This window comes from Tetrao urogallus, assembly GCF_951394365.1.
Source record: "Tetrao urogallus genome assembly, chromosome: 9".
NCBI lineage: Eukaryota > Metazoa > Chordata > Aves > Galliformes > Phasianidae > Tetrao > Tetrao urogallus.
In genome coordinates this window covers 22845205-22870483 of record NC_136822.1, presented here as the reverse complement: position 1 = coordinate 22870483, position 25279 = coordinate 22845205, and the positions used below count along the sequence as shown (strand labels likewise).

Below are 25279 nucleotides of genomic sequence, written 5' to 3'. Positions count from 1 at the left end.
CCGTGCTGCTGCCCCTGCTCACCTCTTTGCCACAAACACGTGCTGAGCTCTGGCATGCAGGGGATTTGTTCTCACCTTTGGGCAATGAAATCCTATTTGACTTCTGCTGCTAGCAAGTCTTAATCCCCTGCAGCGGAGGACAACAGCCTCGGCTGCTTTATTTACCGAGGGAAGATCGGAAGGCAATTTGCGCTGTGAGAAGCACCGTGGCAGCGGCAGCCCTGGCGCTCGGCGGGAGGAGCCGCCCCGTGCTTCCAGCTGCCCGGAGGCCCGGCGTGCGGCGGGGCTGTTTGAGGACTAAAATCTCGGCAGCCGGGTGGGATGGCTGCACAAGACACGGACATCTCCTGCGTGAGCTGTTGCCGCCAGCAGCTGCACGTCTGCCCGCGGCGTGGGGTTGTTTGGGCTGCCTTCACCTTTGCATCCTGGAGCAGGTTCGTAAGGAGCTCCCACCTGTCTATGCGTTGGACGAGGGCTCACTCTGTGCAGAGCTGCTGCCTTCGTGTTCACTGCACTCTCACGACGTTCGTTGCTGAGTGGAGCTCAGTCAGATTAGGGAAAGACAGCAGAGGAAAGCTTTGCATTTTTACAACGATTCCTTGATTCGTCCTGCGCAAGGCGGCGCGGGCAATCCGTGCGTTCATTCCCTGTATCTCGGGAGGATGCTCGGGGCTCACACGGGTGTTTCTCGCCACGCTTCGGAGCTCTCGGGCTGCGGCGGGCAGAAATCTTTTTGCAGTGCCACGCTGCCTCCCGGCGGCCTTGAAGTTTCCTACAACGCTGCCTCGGGGCGGAGCGGCGCTTCGGAGCGCTGTGGCCGCACCCTGCAGCGGGCCGCCCTGCCGGCCCCGGGCTGCGCAGCGCCGCCGGGTCTGCGGAAGCGGACGAGGCAATAGAAGGACGCCTTTGTATGTTAATACTTCACCAAACTTACTTCTTTTTTCTTCCTCTCCCACTGATACAGACTGTGCCGACAGCAGCGCGTGCGCGAGAGGATTACGCCGCGGCTTTGATCGTTTGTTTAGCAGTGTACTCTGGACTACATTGCTGCTGAGGCTCAAGTCACGTCTAGTTATTTCTCTCTGATGTTACACTGCCTTGTGAATACAGTTCTGCTTTGGAGAGTTCTGTTTTGTATTGTTTATTCCTCAAACGGGCTGCTTTGGAGCAGAAATCCCACCTGGGTGACTTTCTCACAGGCTTTGGCAGCAGGGATGCTGCACCCCCAGCGTTCACGTGTGTTTCTCCTGCACTGTGTCCCCACGTGGAAGGCCCTGTGCTGCCTCAGCCACTGTCCCATTACAAGGGCTCTGCTGACATGGGTGCGATGTAGGTGATTCAGTGCTGACATTGATGCTTCAAGATTGCCTTAGGTAAACAGTGAGTACAGTGCTGTTCTTTTCAGTGCTGTAAGGTGGGGCTGATAGCTGCTGTGGTTTGCTGGAGAGCTGCTTGTGGGAGATGAGGGCATCTAAAGGCTTGGTGCTGTGAGCGCTGGTGTAAGCCAGAGGTGAACGGGGGTAAGGGCAGCACAAGGTGCCTCTGCCCTGAGCATGCATCCTGCCTGAGCTGTGGGAAGCTGCATGGGAGGCGTGTTCCTGAAACGTGACAGAACACTAAGAGCAGTTCTGTGGTGGCTCTGAGTCTGGCCGTATCTTTTCTCATGTTATTTGCCAATTCTTGGGCAGTGAGCCCCCTCTCCTGAGGGCTCATACTGCTCCTGGTGAGGCATATGATGGGGACGGGGCTTTCTCCCCCTGCTTTCTGCCCCACAGGATGAGTCTCCATCCTCAATTGCCTGAATTATGACCTGTTTTATTTCTTGCTTCATTCTGTGCAGAAGTGGCTGTCTCTGGAGATGGACAGAAGAAGAGCAGCAATTAAATCCAGGCTTTCAAATATTAACCAGAAGCCTAACTGCTTGCTGGCCCAGCTGCTATTGCACAATGGATTTGGTGTGTTAGTACACAACAGTGGGTGTGCTTCTATCGGTGCAGGGAGTGGAGTTTGAAAATGACAGTGCACATATGCAGCTTTTATCTGATGTTTGGTTCTGCTGCAAGTTGGGATCTGTTTGAATGCATACAGATCCTGATAGCTCCTGAATGTTCAGAGCTCCTCTGCTTTTTTGTTTGTCACTTTGCAGCAGGTTCCCAGGCCACATCCCGTTCCTTGTATTTTAACTGCCTCTCTCCCCTTCTCTCTCCCCTTCAGCCCCTCCTGCTGGTTCTCATTGCAAATGCCAAAAAGCGGGCAACTGCAGCGTGCAATGGGGAGATGAAGTGCTGACTGCGTGCTCCAAGTGCCTGAACGACGTGGCAGGGTAACCTCTGTGCAGAGTGATCAGAGAAGAGCTCACCCCCTGGGCGGGATCCAAGCACAACATGGGATTAACTTTGCCCTATCTGTTTTGCTAGCTGCTGAAAGTCGGCGAGAGCACTTATGTGATCAGTCCTGAGCAAAACACTGGTGGCAAGCATGGGAGCAAAACTGCTCTACATCTGCGTCGCCTTCATCCTCGTGGCGTATTACATCTACAGCCCCATCCCTGAGAATGTTGGGCAGCCCTGGAAGCTGATGCTGACATCGGCGGTGTTGAGGACGCTTGGGCACATGGTGAGTTTGGTGCTGTGATGGTGTGAGCCCGGGTGGGTGTAGTGTTGTGGGGAGGGGGAGTAGTGGTGCTCTGTGGTGATAGATATATGGCAATATTTGTGTGTGATGCTTACAGGCAATACATGGCACCTTAGTGAAGGGCAGTAGTATCTGGAATTGAGTGCTGAACTTAGTGCGACCGTAACTATAGAGAAACTGGTAGAAAAGGTTTAATTGTGCTGTCGTGGAAAAACGTGAGATTAATGTGAAGTGTGATGTGTAGTGTGAACGTGGATAAGTGCAAACAGGTTTGTTTTGCTCTTTGATCCTTTGCAGCTGAAGCTCTGCTCCCCGAACTTTTCCTGGCTCACGGAGCCCCTGTACTGAGCAGCATTACATGGCATGCCAGCGAGAGGAAAACTGCACCGCTGAAGTGCTGTTACCTCTGTGGTTTTGTGGAAGTCTGCTGACAGCACAGGCCTAAAACAAACCGTGCTGGCTGTAGGGATGACAATGGTATGGTGTAAAGAACTCAAACCATGTTTTCATACTGAACTACCTGCAATCTTGCCTACCGAAAAGTGCTACCTGGCTGAGAAGCACAGAGCTGTAAACTGCAGTCTGGGGAGGAAGTGGCATTGCAGCCTGTCCATGGTTATACAGCAAGAAGGACTGTGCTGTCAGTGTGTTGTTCCACGCTAGTTTTAACATGCCATGTTCTCAGCTTCTGCCTTGTTTCAGTCATGTAATGCAGCTATTTCATCTGAGTAACTCTTGAACCCATGCAGCACACAGACATAGGTGCTGCAGTTCCCACCTGTAATGCATGTAGCAGTTGGTGCTGGTCTGAACCTGGCTGTGCTCAGCACCCAGCATGGCTGCAGACAGGTGAGCTCGGTTTGAAAACAAGGTCAGAGATGAAAGGCCTGGGGAGGAGGGGAGCTGCGTGTTGAGGGCATCTTTCTGCTTGCCTACAGCTGCCATAGAAACAAATAGGAGGGAGTCTTTGAGGAGCTGTGGGACAGGCTTCCAGTTCTGCTTGGCCAGTGTTTGTGAGCAGCCTGCATGCTACTGGCATGGGGTTGGGCTTGGCAGGGTGGTTGTGAGCCCACAGCTGGGCTGGAGAGTTCTGTCCTGTCCTGCTGCTGCCTCTTCCATCCCATAAGTTTCTGCACTTACCCCGTTTCTTGCTAGTACTGCAGGAATTCTTCATTACTCCCAAGGTGTGGGCTGGATTAAGCGGGTATTTGTACATAGAATGTCTGAAAGCTATTATCTCTTGTGTATGATTTTGTACCCTTTCAATATCATTTCCAAATATGAAGCTATTGGTTGCTGTAAGACTGCTCATGTAGGGACAATCCGCATTTTTTTTCTGACAGAAGCAAAAGAAACAGGGAAAAATCCATGCTCAATGCATTTAACACATCAGTTCTGTTGGTAATGAAACGTGTTGGTGATGGGAACCCCTCTGAGCCAGCAGTGTTCTGCCCCGTGAGTTCAGCAGCAGCTTTGGAGCCTTGTGCGGCATCAGGCAGCTTTGTGGAGGTGTGAGCTCAGGGAGCCACTACAGCTGTGTGTGAAATGTCACTTCTGCTGCTCCTGGGCTCTCTAGGGTAAGGCTGCCGAGATGCTGGGGCTGGCGAACTACATGGATGTCATGAAGCTATTCTCGAGCAGCCAGTACGTGCCGCCGACCTCAGATGAGAACGTGGCTGTGACAGACACGGAGTTCAGCGGTGTTGCCGTCCGCCTCTTCCTGCCCAAAAAGCCGACAGAGGGGCTGCGGAGGGCAATGCTCTTCTTCCATGGCGGAGGATTTTGCCTTGGAGATGCAGGTGAGCTCTCCTGTCGGTGCCAGAGTTTGCATTGGAGGTCTCGATGTCCCATTGGGAGTCACAGCAGAGGATCAGGGGCTGCATTTCAGCAGGACTTCATGAGGAGCAGCATGAAGGGCTGCTCCAATGGCCAGCCCTGTGTCACGGTGTGTTATCTGCAGCTGTGGGCACGGTTAGGGGGTCTTACAGAAGGAAGCAGAACTGAGGAGTGGCTCAGTAAGGGGGGAGAAATTCCACACAGGGACAGAAAGAAACAGAAACCAAATGGGGACGTGGTGAGTGAAGGTTTGTGGAAGCTCCTCACACTTCTTGCTCCAGGGAGAGTATGGGATAGTTGTTAATCCCTGGAGTAGATTTTATGGAGTTTTGCAATATCAGAAGTCATTTATTACTGCATCCTTTATTCTTATGGATGTGTTTCTGGGAAGGTAAGTGTGTTTCTTAGATTTTGGCTACTATTGTGCTGTCAGTGCTCATCTCACGCTTGGTATTCTTCCTTGTTGATTTCAGCATGGCTTTCTAAAACGGTTTAATTGCTGCTATACTTTCGCTATTATTATTCTGTGGGAACTATTCATGGTTTTCCTCTCAAGCCCAGTCACGCTCTCCCCTACAGCAAGTCTTTTGCTTCGCTTTGCTCAGTTTCAGAGCTTTACATCAAAGGTCGCAAACGATTGTTGTTGGCCATCACCCAGCCTGGCATCAAAGTCCTGTAGATGTGGCTGAAGTTCTGCCCAACCAACCCATAGCTCAGCTCACTGGTCGGCTGCTTGTTTCTAAGGAGGGTGAGCCAAGCTCTTTTTCTCAGGCAATTTCTTTCATTTCAGTGTGAATGCATGTGTGATGCTGAGAGCTTGAGCTGACCTTGCTGTGCTTCTTGCTTCCGTTTCTCTCTGCCACGACAGCTGAGCCTCCTGGATGTTGCTTGGAAAGTACTGTAATTTTTTATTGTGCTTAATTCTATTTGATATTTCAAGTGACAGCTGGATCTCTTGCCCAGGTTGTGCTTTGAGATAACCCTATGGGCACACAGCCTGATGGTGCTGCTGCAGTCACCTGAAAGCTTCTGCCATGAGGAACATGCAGCTGTAGATGAATTTGTTCTCAAATGTGTATTGAAATGGATTTTCAGTGACTCCTTTCATTTCAGGCATGAAATCCTATGACTTTCTGGCAAGAAGGACTTCAAACCAATTAAACGCTGTTGTGGTATCAGTCAAGTAAGAGATTTTCCTTCTAGACTAATGAGCATTTGAAATAAATGAGAGGATTTCAGTTCAATTTTACAATGCATTTTATTTGGCTCATATACTTCTTTCTAGTTTGAAGTGTTCATAATCAAAAGCTGCCAAGGTGCAGCGGTGGGTGCTGAGTGGTGGTTCTTTCAGGCTCTGCTTTGTGGTGCTGGGTGAGCAACCCCATGTCTGAGCCTCCCGGATGGACGGTCCTGCCACTGCTGCAGGCACAGAGAATCTGTAGAAGCAGAAAGGCAGATTGCTGATGTTCTTAGCAGATACGGTATTTTAAGGAGTAAACTGTGGGATAAGAACATCTTGGGCATTCTAGATAGAGAAAACGCAACACTGCGTATCTACGCATGTATTTTCATGGAAGAGAGTGAGGATGGGGCGAAAGGCGCTCCTCAGCTCTGCGGCACTGAGTAACATCGCTCTGCTCCTCTCCGACAGTTACAGGCTGGCACCCAAATACCGCTTTCCAGTCCAGTTTGAAGATGTGTTTTCAGCATCCAAGTTCTTCCTGCAGAGCAGGGTGCTCTCCCAGTACGGGGTTGACCCGACGCGGGTCTGCGTGGCAGGAGACAGCGCTGGCGGCAACCTGGCAGCGGCTGTGACACAGAAGGTACGCGGGTGGCTTTGCAACGCAGTGCTGTAGCCTGTGGTTTCATGGAGGCTTAGAAAAGGCTGCAAGGAGAACAAGGCACCTGTTTGTGTGGTTGGTGCGAGCAGGCTGTCGTGCAGGAGGTCCTTCATGTTCTGATTAAGCAAGTTTGCTTCAGCCTTTTAATCAAAAGGCATCGGAACACCCTGAAGCAAATTTTTACTGTTTTAGGGAAGGTGTTAGAAAAGGAAATTTCATCAATTTGACTCCAGTCGTTCTCAGTGACAGCAAAATAAAAGCAACAAGACTAACTTTTAGCACCCTTTGATCAATCTTGAAGTGCCTCTTGTGCTTACTGCAGGTTATTTAATTAAGTCAGTAGGAAGTTCTTATCTCTGGGAAGCTGGTCAGGTTGTGCTCAGCTGGGAAGGACATGGATGCACCACAGACACTGAGGAGTGTGAGGAAGAAGTAGGTAGTTCTTTACTTTTAAGGTTTCTAGTTGGTGTGAGAAAACCAACACTTCTTGACTTTGTACCTTTGTACTTATTTCCTTTATCTGCAGCTGCTGGAGGACTCTGAAGTCACAAACAAGCCAAAGGCCCAGGCTTTGATTTATCCTGTTCTTCAAACTCTTGATATGAATCTGCCATCTTACGAACAAAATGCAAACATGCCCATTCTGTCCAAGTCGCTCATGATCAGGTTCTGGAGCGAATACTTTACTTCCGATCCATCTCTCAGGGAAGCGATGACCTCCAACCGCCACGTGCCGGCCCAATGGGGCCACTTGTTTCAGTTTGTGAACTGGAGCACCTTGCTGCCCGACAGGCTGAAGAAGGACCACGTTTACACCGGCCCGGTGTTTGGGAGCCCCGCGCTGGCAGAGAAGTACCCGGGGTTCCTGGACCCGCGGGCAGCCCCACTGCTGGCAGCAGAGGCACAGCTGCGGGGGCTGCCCTCCACCTACATCCTCACCTGCCAGCACGATGTGCTGCGGGATGACGGATTCATGTATGCCACGCGCCTCAGGGCGGTGGGCGTTCCTGTCACACACGAGCACGCTGAGGACGGCTTCCACGGGGCGCTGACGTTTGTCACCAGCCCGAGTGACATGGCCGTGGGGCACAGGCTGATGAGCAGCTACTTGCGGTGGCTGGAGGAGCATCTGTAGCCAGAGAGGGGTGCTGCAACACATCTGGCTCTTAGCTGGGTGCAGCTGAGCTGGGTGCGGGAGAATGGGGTCTGTTTGCTTTGGGTGTGATTGCTGTATTCTGTGCTGCCTTGAGGTGTCTGCATAGCATTTCTTGTCATCTCCATCAGGAAAACGAGCTTGATCCAACGTGTGCTTTTTTGGTGCTGCCTTCTGAGCTTAGGACCCAGCACTGCCTGGGGACCCCTTTCCTGGCTGACCCCCATCAGGCTGTGCCTGGTCCCCACTGTGCAGCTGCCTGGGCTTGGTGGGCAGTGCTCCCATTGCAGCCTGCCTGGTGAAGCGTAGGGCTCAGCTGGGCAACTTTTAATCCCTTCCCACTGCTGTGTCACAGCAATGGGCTTGTGTCAGCATGTGCCATCACCGTTTCACACAGCTGCTGCTTCTGTCTGCTCACCCCCTACCCCTTGTGTCAGGTGCTCCACAAGCAGCAGAGGAGCAGTGGGCAGACCCAGCGTGAGTGGCAGCAGTGGAATCTGCCCACTGCATCCCTGCTGCCAGCCCTGCAGCACAGCTCCAGGTGAGCACCACAAGACCGAAGGGGATGGCTGTGAGACGATGCAAATACTAAAAATCTGCACCCGTCTTACTCAGTAATTGCCTCCATTAGGCTCTGTAATAGAAGGAAGTAGTGTAACTGAACAGCTCTGGGTGCCCATCAGATAAGGGAAGGGTGCAAAGGTCCTGCCCTTAGAACAACACTGCTCTGCAGTTATGTTCTGCTTACTAAATAAGTGTCATGTTCTTGTTATCCCTATCACTGTTATGCAGTTTTTAAGAATAAAACTAGGCAACGTTATAGGTTTGAAGAAGACAGAGTTCAGCACAGTTCTGAATGAATATTCTATGTCGAAGTGCTCTCTGTATTAAATACGAGTCCCTAAACTTGAATGGTGAGCACACACGTTGGTGGGCTGTTGGCCTGAAGGTGGTTGCAAAACACCACCAACGAACATGCAGCATCCTGTTTCTTTTGCACAAAAGCTTCTGCACAAATGCTGTTTTTTCCATGTGTGTATGCAGGCGTTTAGATGGAATTATGTCAGTGTTGCTGTATTTTTGTCTTATGTTGAATACAAAAAACTTTTCTCATTCTAATGCAATGTTATTCTTTTCCAATAAACGGAATACGTGGGTGACAGAAAGGACAAGTGAACTTCATTACACACAGTAACTGCCACGGAGAATCAGGGCTAAATTCAGGGTCATGAGAAATGTGCTGAGAAGTGATGAGTCTGTGCAGTACTCCTGGCACGTTAAATTGAGATAAATGTTTGAAAGCATTAAGGTTATATTGTGAATATATTAACTGCTTAACAATTTCAAAACGTCATTTTCTTTGAGACGTTTGTGCCTTCCTCCATACTCCCTGAACTGGGGAATGAAGCCAGGCAAAATGAATGGTGGTTCTTGAGGTGCTGGGAGCTGGCAGTGTCCATCCCAGCCCTGCTGAAGGCAGAAGGCAGTGGCTCTTGCCGCACTCCTGCAGCTGAGTGCTGCTCTGTGGAGGAGTGCTCATCTCTCCAGGGAAATAGCTTTTGCACATAGATCCAACCTTCCTGGATGGGCAGGTGGGAAAGAGGGCTTGTGCAGCTTGGGGCACGGAGGATGGCTGTGTCGGAGTTTCTGAAGCGTGCATTGTTAAGATCTATTCCTGCAGGGAACAAAGTCAAATGGAGCGGCTGAAACAATTTCACAACTTCCCTTATTTTTCGCACCCTGGACATAATTGGTGCAATTCCAAATAACAGGTGGCAAAGTACTCGGGGGGCTGTTGTACATGACGGGCATTATCAAAACCTGTTATGCAAACGGCATTCCACAGGCAGTCATAACACTTCAGGCTTGTTCGTGTGCTCCTCTCATAAAAGCAGAATTGCACATAGGGAAACGTGGGAGTGGAGGGATTTGGGTTTTATCTGCGCTTCTGTTCAGCTGAGCCCGGGGATCAGGGCAGAGAAGGAATGAGTCACATTTATCCTGGGACACAGGTAAACCTGGTGCTGAAAAAGGAAAGGTAAAGGTGTGTTGTTCAATCCTTTCTTTGCAGCAAAGGTAGGAGCAGGTGGGGCTGCTGTGCCTTACAGCAACGGGTGCTCTGTGCGTGTGCTGCTGTGTGTGCTGTGCCCAGCTGCTCTCTGCCGTCCCTCTGCTCTCTCTTAAGAGCCCTGTGCCCACTGATCCTTCTCCTGGAATTTGTTACCTGAGGGCCCTGCTCCACGCTCCCACAGTGCATCTGGGGGGGGCCAACCCCCCTGCTTTGGGGGCTCTGCTCGCAGCCAGCCCCAGTGACTGAGCCACATGCAAATGCGTCACAATGAACCCTCCAATATGCATGACTCATTTGATAGGCCTCAATATAATATACACCAATTAAAGGTCCTTAGTGACAACAAATGTGCCTGACTGTCTTCCTCAAAGCCTTCAGGATGCTGGAGAACCCCAGGCATTTAAAAGCACAGCCTTGACTAATGACTGAGCCTGCTCCAGCCAAAGGCACATCAGGCTTTGAAGATTTGCTTTGAATTGATGGGGAGCAGTATGGTGAAACTTTTGGAAGCAACGCTCCAGCATCTTGCCTGCAGGACAGCACACGCCTGCATGCATCTGCACACATCCATCTGCACAGCTGAGCTCGCTGGGGCAGGTTGCTGTTTGAATTGCTGGTGGTGGCACTGGGTTGCTTTTCTATGACACGGTTTGTATTGAGGCTGCTGACTGGGAGACCAGCTGGCCTGAAAAAAACAAGTCTGACCTCTGCCATGTATCAGCCTGCTCAGTTCAATGCATTTTTCCCAAGAGGAAAGGAGAAGCTTACCAGTTGCCCAGTTACCCCATGATTACGAGCCTTGTGGCAGTGCTGTGTCACTGAATTTCCTCACTGCCTATGTTGGAAGCTTTGTCAGAGAAATGTGGGTCTGTTTGAGTGTAATGGAAGCATGTCCTTACACACCTGGCACTCTGCCCCTCTGATGCTGTTTCCAGGTGCTAGAGATGCTGGTGATGTTTTCCTTGGATACTTTCTTGGTTGTTTCATGCAATGTTTTCTTAACAAAATAAGAATATCCCACAACTTACCGCAGAGCACGGAATGAAGAGGCCTGTGGCTGTGTTTCGTAAGGACTAGAATGATGGAAAAGAGCATCAGAGACTTGTGACATCAGTTTCTAAATAAATGAACCATCCAAGACTTAGTCACTGTGGGTGCCCCCTCTCTGGAGGCATTCAAGAGCAGGCTGGGCAGGGCTGTGAGCAACCTGCTCTACTGGAAGGCGTCCCTGAACTGGATGATCTCTGAGATCCCTTTCAGTACAAATCATTCTGTGACCTCACACAGAAGGTGGATGTGTGGATACTTTGAGGAAAAAAGAGCACTTTTGTCCTATCATTTCCCAATGTGTTTAGAGACTGCAGATCTCTTCAGGTGGTGGCCCAGCACAGGGGGAGGCATTCAGCAGTGCCTTTAGAGGCTGCAGTGGCACTGCAGGTGAAGGCATTCTATGCATTCCGAATGTATTCATTTTTTCTGATGCTTTTTTTTTTATTTAACAGAAGTTGTCCTCGATGTTCTGAAGAGCTCTAAACCTCTTGTGGCCAATATATCAGCAGAGTTGGAGACAGATCCAGAAGGTAGTAGGTAAGGTTGCAGCTGGACTTGATCTTTAAGGCCTTTTCCAACCTGAGAAATTCTATGATTCTATGGGAAAAGCTCTGTCAAGTGTGTTGCTCCCCACTTCCCCCTTTCCTCTAAGCTGTCAATATTCTATACATTTTGATACTTTCCATAGGCTGAAAAAGCAATGGCCTTCTCCTGTCATCAAAATCTATGAGATCTGCTCCAGCAAGCAGCTGGGTGGGCACGTCTGCCTGCTGGATTACTACTGCAGGGGTCTCATGTTGGCTGCTCCCTCACGGTCAGCTTCTGTGGCAAACCTCCACTCATCCCACAGCACCTCATCTGCTGCAGGCTGCCTCTATTGGCCACAAGTGATGACTGGTGAGTTGTCACTGATGGGTTGACCCATCATGTGATAGGTTTCTTTGCTGCCCCTTCCATTCTCTTTTGAATTTTTTATGGCCCATATCATGATAGTGATGCAAAGAGGAAGATGTTGCTCCGGTGTTGGCAGCTGTCTCCCGACAGCTGGAGCCGGCACTCTGGGTATGGAGTGGATGTGGAGCATTGCTGCAGGCTGTGTGAACGGGCATGTGGCACTGCTGCACAGCTCAGGGCTGTTAGTGCTGCCTGCGGCAGAGCCCCTGAGCTCCCCCACGAGCTGGTGTAGCAGATAAGCAGGCCCGGAAGAGGAATTCTGAGCGAAATGGAACCCCTATGCACTTTGTAGCTGGCTCCATTCATCCCATCCCACTTGTTGGTGGTGCTGGCTGCACAGCAGCACTGTGAATTCGGCAGGTGCTGCTTGTGCTGGAGCCATTCTGGCTGCGTCACTGTGCTGTACCCAGGGCAGCCCACAGCACAGGGGGGAGCTTCTCCTCTGCCTCTTGCTGGTCCTGTACAAACTTGGGGCACCTTCCTGGTGCTTTGCAGCCACACAGATCGCGCCTCCGCATGACTCATCAACGTCTGCATCACATGCAAACGAGGATAAAGCATCCGTGGTGCGCTGAGCTCTGGCAATCGGAGAAGTTCCACTGAGGGATGGTTGGTGTGAACTCACCGAGGGAGCAGCCCCAGCATGGTAAGCTGCACGCTGTGCCCCTGCATGGGGAGCTGCGTGTGGAGCTGTGTGTTGTGCCCCTTCCTGCTCCACGAAGAGCTCCTGCATGGCCTCATGGACTGCAAGCCAGCAGCCCCTCTGCTTCTGCTGCTTGTATCAACGTGTCTGCTAATGCAGAAGCTTGCTAGTTGTTATTTGTACTTGAAGTGCTGGTGGCAGCGTGGTCACTTCTGCAGCTGCTCTACAGGACCCCAGCAGGCAGGACCCGGGTGCGCCTGGTGCTGCTCTGGCCCCAACAGCTCCAGGTCCCGAGGGCTCTGAGGAGCTCTGGGGCACAGAGGGAAGAGTGGGTACTGCTGTGTGTGGCTGTGGGGAGCTATGTGTGCTGTGCCTGTTCTGTCTCATCAGCTGCCTGCAGAGCATAGCGTGTCACTTTGCTCCAAGGTCCCCATTCTCAGGCTAACGTGCTTCAGGCACCAGAGCAGCTCTGAGAAGTTGTGGTGTCTGCAAATCATGTCCTTATCCAGCCTGTTGCAGACTCTGTGGCAGTCACATTGATGTCCTTTCAGAGCTGAACCTTAACTTGATATCAGTTGTAACCCACATTTTACTTTCCTAACACTCAATCTTCCCCTGCACTCTGACCACTTTGTTCTCACTGGTGCTCAGTGCCCCTGGGGATTCTCAGCAGCAGGTGGATGTTTCCCTGAGGAAGAGGGCTGAACGCCTGTGCCTCTGCTTGATTTCTTTGAAACAAAAGCATTTGCTCATCCATACCCTCAGGACGAAAGCAAGGTTTATCCCCAAGCAACCTCCTGTGAGGTGCAGCTCCCCAGGAGTTCTCGCTCCTCGCCACCACGCTGCAGAGCCCCGGGGCAGCCCTGTGCTCCTGTAGGAGCGGGGGGATGTGCTCCACCTGCACCACTTCTGTGCCATCCTGCTGCTGGGGTGCGGGCAGAAACTTGAACACGCCACGAATGGCTCCGTCCATTCAGTAAGCGCAGTCTGGTAAGTTCTTAAAGAATTCTGAGAAATACCATCAGAGCAGCCGTGCTGCTGAGCTCATCCTCCTAGAAACGGACCGATGCTGTGCTGAGAGGGCAGCGCGGGCGGAAGTTGTGTAAGGGAGCTGAGGGCTGCGAGCAGCCGCTGCCTGCGGGGTGTCAGCGCCCGGCCGCACTGCAGGGCCCTCCCGGCTGCGTGCTCTCCTGGGTGTTTGCTCCTCGCTGACCCTGCCAGCAGCTGAGAGCGGAAACCTTGTGCAAACAAGGTGTGATCTTCATGCACCTACTTGCTACCTGGGCTGGAAGGAAGCAGTGTGCCGTGTTGATCTATTACAGCAACAATACTACGACAGCAATATGATGGATTGTGCTGACGTGCTTTTTTCATTCTGCCTTTGCAGGCTGTGAATGGGACGGATGCCTGTCAGGATGTGGGAGAAGCCCTGCAGAAGGTTTACCTCTCCACCATGTATAGCCTGGAGTTCGCTTTGGGTGCCATTGGGAACAGCGTTGTTGTGCTTGGTTATATCTTCTGCCTAAAGGAGTGGAAAAATGGCAATATTTACCTGTTCAACTTGTCACTGTCAGATTTGCTGTTCCTGTGCACTTTACCGGTCCTGGTGAGCAGCTACTCCCGAGGCCGATGGATAAGTTCGAGCATCCTGTGCTACAGCAACAGGTTCCTGCTGCACGTCAACCTGTACACCAGCATCCTCTTCCTTACCGTCATCAGCATTGACCGGTACATGCTCATGAGATACCCTTTCAGAGATCATGCACTGCAGAAGAGGAAGACAGCCTTCATTGTGTGCATTGCTGTTTGGGTCCTGGTGATACTGGAGCTGTTGCCATTGACCTTCTTCCTGGAGACAGTGTCACCAGCCAATAACTTCACGTGCCTCGACTACGCGAGTTCTGGGGACCCAGAGAAAAGCCTCATCTACAGTCTGTTCCTGACGCTCTTTGGGTTCCTCATCCCCCTTGCCGTAATGTGCTTCTTCTACGTGAAGATGCTGCTTTTTCTGAAGACCTGGAAGGAGAGGAGCAGCTCTGTCCTGGCTCTTGAGAGGCCGCTCACCCTGGTGGTGCTGGCTGTCACCACCTTCTCGCTGCTCTTCACCCCATACCATGTGATGCGCAATGTCCGCCTCGCCTCCCGCATCCCAGCCCTCAACATGTCCATGTGCACCCAGAGCACCATCAACACTGCCTACATCATCACCCGGCCCATCGCCTTCCTCAACAGTGCCATCAACCCCGTGTTCTACTTCCTCATGGGGGACAACTTCCGAGAGATGCTGATGGCAAAAGTAGTGCAGGTTTTGGGCAGGCTGAAAAGCACGGACAAATGAACTGCTGGGGAGAGTTCTGGCAATGGAACTAGGGGAAAGCTGTGTGGGAGAACATCGGCAGCATGCACTGCTTTATTCTTCAGATAGCTTTGTTCAGGCAGCAGAACATACAGGAGCTGAGTTTGTCACTGAAAGTGCCTATTGCCGATTTGTTTCCAGCAGGACAGAGGCAGGTCAACTGGCAGCGGGCAGCCCGACACCAAACCCAGCATAGGGTATGCTGTGCTCTGTTGAGATTGCAAATAAAATATCATTGTGACATTTCTCAGCAGGAACTTTTGTTGTCAAATGTCTTTTGTGATCAGTGATCTGCTAGTTGGTGCCAGGCCAGACCCGAGCCCGAGGGAAACATGCTGGAGCTGGGTGCTGCAGGCTCCATGCAGAGCCGCCTTTGCATACGTGACTTCCTGGCCTGAACTACAGCTCCTGGGGGTTTTCATTTTGGCATGAATAGCTGCGCCCATTTACATCTCCCATCTGTTTGGGCTGGCACCAAGGATGTGCACCAAAGGAGGTATGCAAAAAGGTGGACAGACTCAGCTGGTAGCAAGGCTGGGAAGGTGGCTGCTTCCCCCTGTGACCGAGGCCAGGAGGAGGGAGCAGGGCTGGGCGGTGGGCCAGGCAGGCCTTGCATGAGCTGCACTGTGTGCAGGCAGCTTTCTTTGTGCCGTCTGACCTGGCTGCAGAACACCAGTGATGCACTGAGGAAGTTTTCAAGTAAAAACAAAAATGATGCATTTCCTTATTCCTGCTGCTTCTTGTCAAATCTAACTTCAAGATGCAAGTAGAGGTTTGCTTTACTTCAGGAGATTATTTCTGAGAGCAGAACATGCAGTTATGGGCCTCCTGGCTCTTGTGCTCACAGCACTGGAAGAGAAGAAGAGCAACAAGGAGCTGGCTCTGCCTGATCAGCCCCTGCAAACCACCACAGAGGGGAGGTATAAGGCAGCAGCTCTGCTCTGCAGCTCCCACAGAGCCGCAGGAACAGGGCGAGGTGCTGGCCAGGAGCATGGAGGCCACGGTAGGCTCAGAGGTAAAAACCATGGAGAGGATCTGGGTGCTGTGCTGCTGCTGTGCTGCGGAACGGACAGCCCTGTGCCTCTCGGTGAGGGGAGCAGCTCAGGGAAAGCAAAGCACCAAATCCCAACTCCCTGCACCAGCCCCGAGCCACGCGGTCCCTTTGGCAGCGGTGTGGCCCTGCTGCTCTGATGCGACTGAGGCCGATAGGCGGCTTTAGCTTCCAAGCGTTTGAGTATTTAAACCGTGTTCCACTGTTGGTCTCTTTCCAGATAACTCAGAGCTGTGCCCACTTGCAGCTGTTGCCTGCCCTAAGCAGTGAGAGCCATGCTGCCAGGTCCCCGTGCCCCGCACAGCAGAGCTGGACGCAGCAGGGCAGGGGGCACTCTTGAGGCCTTGGGCCCAGCCCAGGTCTTTATGTTTTATTTTGTTCCGTTTTCCTCCACTTTGGGTGGGGACAGAACTTGGCCACAGGAGCACAGCAGCTCCGCGGTGAGTCAGGCTGAAAGCAGTCCAAGCACGTCTCAGTGGCGGTCAGCAGCCTAAAAATAAATGTTCCTTGCAGAGAGCAGCATGGGTGCCAATAAGGAGCCCTGTGCAGCGCAGTGCAGGGACGGGAGCAGCACTCTGCTCTATGCCCGTCTGTCAGGGGCAGCAGAGCCGGGGCAGTGAATGTGGAAAGTGTTGGTCAGAGTGAGGGACCCCAGCTTGGTGCACAGCTCCCGAGGCACCACCAGGGCTGCTCCTGAGAACTGTGCAGGTGCACACTGATCGCTCACAAGCAGAGCTCAGCTCCCCGGCTGCTCCTGTGCTGGGAGGAGATTTGCAGGGGGTGGCTGAGCGGTGATGGGGACATTGCAGCTGCATGGAGATGTGCTGCTGTAGGGGCATCTCACCTGTCCTTACTGGTACAATCTGGAAATAAATAAATAAATAAATAAAATTGTTGTGGCAGCCAAATGCATTCCCTGTGTGTACCTGGGCACAGGCTTTGGAAAGGACATCTGTGGGCTGTTGCCTCACATCCCATAACACACAGAATGGAACAGGGCTTTCTGCTGCTCAGCCATTAATGTTGGAGGTGGGGTGTTCCCTCACCTGACTGCCACTGCTCTCCGTTTTGTTCCTGCTTTCTAACACCATTTCATCTGAGCGCTGTTCCTGTGGCCCAGGAGGAACTCTGCTCCTTGCAAGCCTGTACACCACCAGCCCAGTGCTCTTCGTGTTTTATCACCTCCATGGTACCCCAAGGCCCAGAGACAGCATGTGAAGTGTGCTGTAAAGCACAAAGCACACACGGGCTTACACACTGAAGGCAGCTGTTCAGGGCTGTGCCCACCCACGAGTGCTTCGCAGGAGCAGCCATGGGCTGTGAGCACAGCACTGCCCGGCTCCGCTCTGCCACCGCTCTGTGCTGGTCCTGGTTCATGGGAGCTGGTCATGGGAGCAGAGCTGGATTTCTATCTCTGCTCTTGTTTCAAGTTGCCCTCAGTGTATCCTTTTGGGAAGGAAAGAATGCATTGCTTGAATACTACTTGAAGAGCTGGAGCTTTTTTCCCTATGCAGAACACGGTGCTGAATGCTGCTGCTTCTTCCTCTGACGTTTAACACAGTCTTTAACAAAGGTAAGATTTTAGAGGCTTCTTCCCTGTGGAAGCTGTCAGAAGGGCTGTCCCTGCCCCCCGATGGAACCTGCACTCCACCCACAGCAGCCCCACCAGCACCCAGTGCCCCGTTCCTGCTGGGACAACACGGGCCATGGTGGGAGGTGCTGGGAGGTCCGTGCCGTACCGGTGTGTGGTCAGTGCAAGGGAATGCATCCGGGAGTGAGGAAATCTGAGCTCAGAAGGATTTCGGCTGTAAATGCAAACATGGGATCGAAACACACAAATCAGTACTAAGCACCGAGCCATCAGCGCAGTGCCTCTCGTGATTTGTCTGGAGTTGGATGAGAACACTGTTGTTTATTGACTGCTTTTCCTTTTTCTGTGGGGCCATGTTGATTTGCCCATAGGACGCTGGTTTTGCTTATTGCAGCACATGGCAGGGCGTACATCTCAGCACTCACGCTGTGATGTTATCACATGGGGATGGTGCAGCCACGAGGAGCTCCTCTGCAGGCGGTGAGGCTGGAAGTCACACTGTGTTGAGTGGGCATGTGGGCTCATGGAAGGGTGTTGGGAAATGGTGAGGAACTGCCCTGAGCTCCGGCGGCCGTGGTGTCACGGCTCCGTGGGAGGATGCTGTGATGAATGGAGGCGGGGGGGATGGGGCCTTGGTTTCCACGGGTTTTCTTTCATTCTGAGTAATCTCCTTAAAAAAGAATCTGTCCTATGAAGCACGAGGGTACCCGGAGCACTGGGTATGGGCGATTCTCAGCCCGGCCCTGCACTGCTCAGCTCTGTGGGCAGAGGCCCAACGGAACGGAGCCCCTGAGCCACCGCTCTGCTGGCTGCCAGCAGTGCTGCCGTGCAGTGTCAGCGGGTGTCCATGGGGACGTGCAATCTGCACACTCCTTTGGTCAGTTTGCTGTGCTTGCAGTCCCACCCCATGACCTGTGTCAGATGGCTTGGCTGACACTGAGGTCAGAAGTGGGAAATTTTTCATGACCTCTGAGGAGCTAAGTTTGGGAATGGTGAAACTTAAACCCAATGCTGAATAACAGTGTGGGGCTACTGTGTGCCCAGGGCCTCTTGGTGCGGAGCTGTGCGGGTGTGTGGCACCTCTCTGTGGTGCATGAAAGGCTTTGGTGGAAACCTCTGGGCTGTGCTGAGCTGCTGAGCTGTGCAGTGGGAATGAATGCTGTGTGTGTGTCCGGGCTCCCCAGCAGGGAGCAGCCCCAGCGGTCCGAATGTGTGCGGGTGCTCTGTGTGCCTCTATTTTGCTTCATCATTTCCCAGTATGGGAAAGCCTGTGGGCTCCTCAGGAGCCAGAAATGAGCTCTGCAGGACTGTCATGGCCAGCACCTCCTCTGTGTTCCTCTGGATAGAGGGTGATAGCCCTGGGCACAGTGCTGTCACGGCACACTGAGGGAAGAGAGAGCACCAGAGCTGCCTTCAGTGCTGAAATAAACAGAGGAGAATGCATTTGGTTGTAATTACCCTGCTCTTACAGCAGTTTCCCTGCTCCCTGTGAAACGTGGGGTCCTGAGGAGTTCTGTGTCACTGGCTCAGCAAAGTGCCCTCAGGCTCTGCCTGTGCAGCCAGGAGCAGCCCGGTGTGTGCTTCCTTTAGGAATGCTCAGAGAAAGCTTTCTTCAGTTGAGCACTGCTGCATCTCATTGTAATGATTCGATGCATCACACCATATGCTGTTATAAGGGAAAATAATCATTTTCTGAGCAGTGCTTCATAGCACGCAATAATTGTGCTTGATTCCTTGTGCTGGGCTCACATCTCACTCATGTTTTAAGGCAGGTTTTTGGTATCAGCAGCCATCTCTGCATCTGCTTTGACGCCCTGCTGTCCGGGTGTGCGCCTTGTCTTTCTGTCACTGGGTCCTTTTCTCTCCTGAGACAGAAGTGTACGTGTGCTCTGGTACCTCCTGCAATGTGTTCTGCAATGCTTCTGACCTACAGGGAGCAGAGGTAGCTTGGTCAAAAGCAAGCAGTACAGAACAGTGAAGGAAATGTGTTGTTGTGCAGCACAGCACCGTTCTGCCATCCTGCAGCCCTCCCCTGCCATCCCCTCTGCTGTGCACCTCTCTCCTGCTCCTCAGCACCCTTCTCACTGACCCCAGACGTGTCCTTTCTTTCCCACATGCTGCTTTCAGTTACAGTGAAAGCGGTTGATCTTGACCTTCCTTTTTTTTGCTTCTCCTTTCTCTCTTCTTCTTTCCCCGCTGCCTCCCCAGCACTGTGCCCCAGTGCAGAGTGCTAAGAAAATAAAACAAACAAAAAACCCACAAAGTAACCAGTGATAATTTACCCAAAGTCAGGTTCCTGTAACGCTCTTCTGTGCTTGGCGCTTACAAAGCTACTACTCCTTGTAGCACTGCTATAAGGAGCATAACTTTAAATATGGGGTTGGAAGTTCTAGCTTACGTTTAAGGAGTCAGATAATCATTAACCCAGGGCTGTGGATTTATCGCCCTATGCCTCATTATGTCCCAAGCTTGTGAGTGTGAGCTTTGCTGGGTGAGTTCTGCTCCTTATAGGCAGGATGGGAACGTGGATTTGGATTTTGTGTTGAAGGACATGGTTTAAAGAGTACTATTGGTGATAGGTGGATGGTTGGACTGGATGATCTTTTGAAGGTCTTTTCCAACCTTGGTGATTCTGTGATTCTGTGTTGCCTGCTGCAGCCTGCACAGGGGCGTTTTTGGCAGCACCTCCCTCGGCAGCACCAGTACAGGGATATGGGACCAGTGGAACTCAGGCATGTTTCTGGAGGTGCTGGGCTGCCCCTCAACCCCTGAGAGGGAGTGTGCAGAAGTGGAAACTGGCCACGTTTTTCCTTTCCTTGTAATAAATGATGTCATTGGTCAAATGCACATATAAGACAAATACCTTTTATGGACCTTACACTGCACTGTTCTTCCCTCATGTGTTTCCCCTGAAAAGCACCAAACCCAGAGCACCAACTAACATCCACTTCTGCTGGCGTGTTTATGGCTATGCTCTGACACCAGAGCTCCCCAAACCATAGCATTTTCTATAGCACGGATTGCAATTTACTTTTTAAACAAGTGCAGAAAACAGAAAAGGAGCACAGTGCCCTGCACGAGGTTACACTCGACCACACCATGTCCCTGGCTGGCTCCATGCAGCTGTGCTCCTGTCTCCCTGCCTCCCACAGCCCTGCTGAGTGCAGGCAGAGGCAGCCAGGCTGGCTGTTTGTTCCCAGGTTCACTAAACGCAGCTCCAGTGGCAGTCAGAGCCTTTGGAGGTCCCTGTGAGCCCCTGGTGTGCATGAGGAGCTCTGCTCTGTGCATGCACGCACTGCGTGTGCGCATGCTGCTGTTTGTGCAGGTGCTGTGTGTGCACACAATTTGTGTGCATGTGCTGCTGTTTGTGCAGGTGCTGTGTGCAGCCCCGGCTGCTCTGCCTGCAGCTATTCCGAGATGGTCCAACAGAGATCCATCACCATCGCCAAAATGCTCCTGTTCTAGTCAGGCCAGAGCAGAAAGCCATAAAAGGAGAGGAACATCATTTCCTTGTTGGCTCCCAGTGTCGAAATGCTAAACTGGGAATGAACCAACATTTGTTTTCACCAGAGCTGACAGGAGGGTGTGAAACAAACCACCACAGAGTGGTGTGCAGGGCAGCATGCAGCTGGACGAGCTGTGAGAAAGGAGAAAGCAGCACTCTGCCTGTCTGCATGAGGTACTGTGGGGCACCAATTCCCGTATGCTATGCTCGTTGTAAGTGATTATTGCAGCACAGCTGGCTGCTGTGACTCCATGCTCACATCCGTGCGCAGTCGGACCCTGCGGGGCTGTTCCTGTCCCCACGGCAGGACAGGCACTGTGCCCCACCTCAGCTGCCATCCGCCGTGTCAGCACTGCAGCACAGCTATGTGCCATCACTGAGTTCTCCCAGTTCAGCTGCTGATGGCGCTGCACTGACCCGGCGCGTTCAGCAGCTGTCTGTATTTCAGCCGCAAAGCCAGACAGTATCGCTCCTGTTAATCAGCTGCTGCCTCTGCGGCAGGTCTGGGGAAAAGCGATGGTTGTGCTTTGGCTCGACAGCTGGGATCCCTTAAACCGTCCCATTCCTGAAATCGCTGTGTCCTTTGAGGAGGAGCAGCTGCCATGTACTTCCACTTGAGCAACTTGACAGTTTTGCAACAAAATACTTTTAAAATGTGATCCTTTGGATCACAGCTGTATCAAATGCTCTTGGGAAGCAAATACTTTGATTGAGTGCCAAAATGCCGGAGTTCGCAAACAGGCCGGCGCTCACAGCTTCTGTCAGCACAGCAGCTCAAGCCTTGCGCCCAGCGTTAAACAACCGCTCCGCACTTGGCTGCAGCATCTGCCCGGGCAGCACCTGGTGGCTGGCAGAGGGGATGCACCGTTTGCTCAGAGCTCCGGGCCCAGAACAGCGCCCACCAATTACCTGCCCATGGCCACCCATCTCCCACCCAACACCCCCCGCCCGTTTGGGGGCGATTTACCCCCATACTGGAGCTGCTGCCAGGGTTCTGCTGGACTCAATCTCCTTCGTTCCAAATACACGCTCCGGACTGCTACAGATCAAGTGTAACACTCCGGACAAGTGAGAACTGGAAGTTTTTGCACCATTATCATATTTTGGCAAAAAGAGTATTTTTCCTGGAAGAAAATAAACAAAAAATAAAAAAATAAAAAAAAGAGAAGTGAAATAACTGTAGGCACAAGAGATCAGGAGAGCAAGAGATGCTCTTCTACATACGGCCCATTGCTGCTGCTGTCTTGTGCAGCAAGGAGAAGAGACCAGGCAGTGAGCTGCACATCCACTCGGTAAAATGTATCACCTGGGCGTCCGGGCAGCTCTCTGTTAATGCAAGCTGTGTGTGGGACAGAGACACCTGGAGAGAGGAACGTCGCTCCAGCAGCAGTCAGGTATTAACTGGGGTGCAGTGTGGCGGCCAAGGCAGCGGGGTGGCTGTGGGCAGCACTGGGAGCTGCTGGCACTGCAGCACTGCACGCTGCCTGGGAGCCTCGTCTGAAAGGCAGATGGGAGAGATGGGAAACAAGTCCAGGGGTTCGTGCTCAGTTCGGTGCATGAAGATGTGCATTTCAGCTATACGGTCCTAATGGAAACTGAAAACTTTACTAAGCAGTTCAAGAAGAGACAAGGGAGATTTCTGCAGCCCCAATTCATTATTATTAACGACTGCTATTTTTTACAAACAGACAAGGGCTCCTGGTACCTGTTCCCGTATCGGGAAAGAGAACGGTGTTCCCAAGTCTGGATCTGTTAGACAAGATATACGGCAGGAAGGCAGAGCTGTTGTCTGCAAGCACTCGGTAGAACTGACAGAGAGGAGACTTCTCTCCCAGCGGGGGGGAGCACAGATTGTCCATGTGTTTCCCACATTTCCTCCGATTCGGATAACGGCTTCCAAATTAATCAAAGTGTCCTTATTCAGTTCAAACAAAATGCTCCTGGCCCCTGTTAGAATCGCCGCTTTTCTGCCCAGAGCTGAAGCAAAGCTCAGGAAAACAATGGAAATAAGAAATATCAGCTCTAATAAGAGAGCGTTACGACTGCTAGTGATTGAGAACACAAAAACTTCCACACAGATAGAGAAAATGGCACAGGAAAGTACGCTTTCCTCCCAGTCTACAGAAACATGTACACAAGCGAGATCAGTTATGTTGATGTTATTACTGACTCAAAAATGAAGTGACGTAGGGTTGTTTGCACACCAGAAGCAATGGAACGCCGTGCTTTTGCCATCAGTCACCACTAAGCTCTTCCATGGGCACCTGCTGAATACCTACTTCCACAAAGTCAGGGCTTTAACCCAAAGCCTGCTGCTATCCCAATACTTTCTCTGTCTTTAACAGGAAAACTGCAGTTTGCCCATGGCATCTCTGGGTCGCTCAGCTCTGCTCCACTCTACAAAGTGACATCATCATGTGCTCCTTTAGTCCCAGTGGGCCGCTGTGCCACCTCAGATGCTCCTCAGAACTTCTTCAAATGAACTATGAGCAGAACATCTCGACGTGTTTGCATTTTGGAAAATGACTGGAAAAACCAAGTCACAGCCAACGGCCAGCACGTGGGTGCAGGGGGCCAAGCACGCGATGCAGAGCTTGCTGTGTGGTGCTGGCCATGCAGTGCATGGCAGTGCTGAGCACTGTGCTGCTGTGCTGTGCTGTGCTGTGCTGTGCAGTGCATGGCTGAGAAATGTGCTGCTGTTCTGTGCTGTGCACGGCTGAGCAGTGTGCTGCTGTGCTGTGCTGTGCTGTGCATGGCTGAGCAGTGTGCTGCTGTGCTGTGCTGTGCTGTGCTGTGCATGGCTGAGCAGTGTGCTGCTGTGCTGTGCTGTGCTGTGCTGTGCTGTGCATGGCTGAGCAGTGTGCGGCTGTGCTGTGCATGGCTGAGCAGTGTGCTGCTGTGCTGTGCTGTGCACGGCTGTGCTGTGTGCACAGGCACCTGTCTGCCACACAGCTGTGCTCATGGCTGCAGGCACAGCCCTCGGCACACGATGCTCAGAGAGATGTTCACAGCTCTCTCTAAAGAGGGTTATTAGTTGCTAATGATATTTGTGCAGGAAAAAAAAAAGGCATTTTGTTCAGTTCTTCTGCTTTTGCATACTGTTTTGCTGCCTGGAATAATATTTCCGTGTTGTGGTGCAGCCACCTCCATCTCCACAGCAACAACTCACAAACACAGGACTATGACTTCAGCTGAGGAACACGCAGCAAGCATTGATGAGCTGCCAAGCAATGAAGATTTGGTTTCAGGGTGGATGCAGAAGCCAGATAGTGACATTTTTCCTGGGTTTTTGTCTGCCCTCCTTCCGGCGAATTCCCTGTGAGGATAATTTGTGCTCTGAGAGAAGAAAGCCCCTCCCAGGCACTTCAGTATTTCAGTAACAGATGAACAAGGCCCGTGGAGGTCTTCAGGCTTTGGACAACACTTTGGAAGCAGTAATAACATCAAGGAAAGAAACAAGATTGAAAGCGTGGCCTGTGGCCATCAATCTACCCAGGCAGTCTGCTGCTGATGGCACTTCAGATGGATAGAAAATGAAAGAAAGGCAAACCATGATCCAAGTACAAGGTGCCAACAAGTTCATCTTTAATTAGTAGTTAATTAGTTGTTTTGCTCATTCATCAGAGCACGATTGTTTCCCAGCTTTGTATCTACACAGTATTTCTCAGCCTTTCAGCATCCCTCCATCTCTGAACAGCCCTGGAGCTCCGTCCATGACCCGATGGGTGCAGCCCTGAGCCATGGGAGCTCTCAGTCGGGGCGATGCTCTGCTCAGCTCCAGCCCTGTGCCGTGCTCCCTGCCCAGGACTGCAGGGCTTTCCCAGTCTTCCTGCAAAGGAATGCAATGCTTTCTCTGGAGCGTCCTTAGGCAGCATACCCGCCTAGTGAAGGATGACTGTTCCTAAATGGCTTTGCAGTCTTTTAAAAGAACAGTCATGAGTCAATTGAGTCAAGCTTTCAGGAAATAGATCTTAATTTTATACTGTGGATCTCATAGATCTGAAATTCTCAGAAACTGATGAACTATATGAATACTTTTGCTTAGAAACAGAATTATTTTGAAAGTTCCCAGTGCTTGCAGTGCAGTCCTGCAGCAGTGTGCTGTTGGCATAAGAACAAATGGGAGGAGAGCGTTAAGAGAATGTAAAGTAAAGATAACTGTAAACTCTGTAAACCCAGACAATAGCCAACCAATTACTTTATCGTTCGAACTTTGCAGTTTGTGCAGAATTTATTATTGATCAGCAGCTGAATTTGGGGCACAAGATTTGGAACATTTGCCACATTCTGGTTCTGCCTTTAATTCTGAGTGCCCCATCTGGAAAGGCTGCTTACATCTGAAGGGAGAGCAGTACTTCTTGCATGAGCAGGTAACTATGTTTTTCCTGCTATGTTTTTCCTGCTATGTTTTTCCTGCACGCTGCCTGCCCAGGCTGCAGCTGCCCCCCATCAGCCCGGGAGCACAGCCCTGGCGGGATGCAGGCTGGCACAGACAGCAGAGCCTGCAGCCACTCACCCGTCACACACCAAAGGGCCTCACACAGCGCAGTGGGAGCCACGCAACACTTCCTCCTCCCCACGCACTGCCTGCTGC

The 25279-nt window shown here is 51.8% G+C and overlaps 2 protein-coding genes across 2 annotated transcripts; both read left to right on the top strand.

The window, feature by feature from the left end:
- Positions 1–2478: 2478 nt before the first annotated feature.
- AADAC (arylacetamide deacetylase) lies at positions 2479–7446 on the top strand (the record flags this gene model as incomplete). Its single annotated transcript, XM_079539654.1, has 5 exons — positions 2479–2616; positions 4211–4433; positions 5584–5653; positions 6122–6293; positions 6838–7446. 5 exons carry the CDS (start codon positions 2479–2481, stop codon positions 7444–7446), a joined length of 1212 nt encoding a protein of 403 aa, XP_079395780.1.
- A 583-nt stretch (positions 7447–8029) lies between these two features.
- Positions 8030–14520, top strand: SUCNR1 (succinate receptor 1; the record flags this gene model as incomplete). Its single annotated transcript, XM_079539653.1, has 2 exons — positions 8030–8035; positions 13570–14520. The coding sequence occupies 2 exons, from the start codon at positions 8030–8032 to the stop codon at positions 14518–14520; spliced, it is 957 nt and encodes a 318-aa protein (XP_079395779.1).
- Between the last annotated feature and the right edge of the window lie 10759 nt (positions 14521–25279).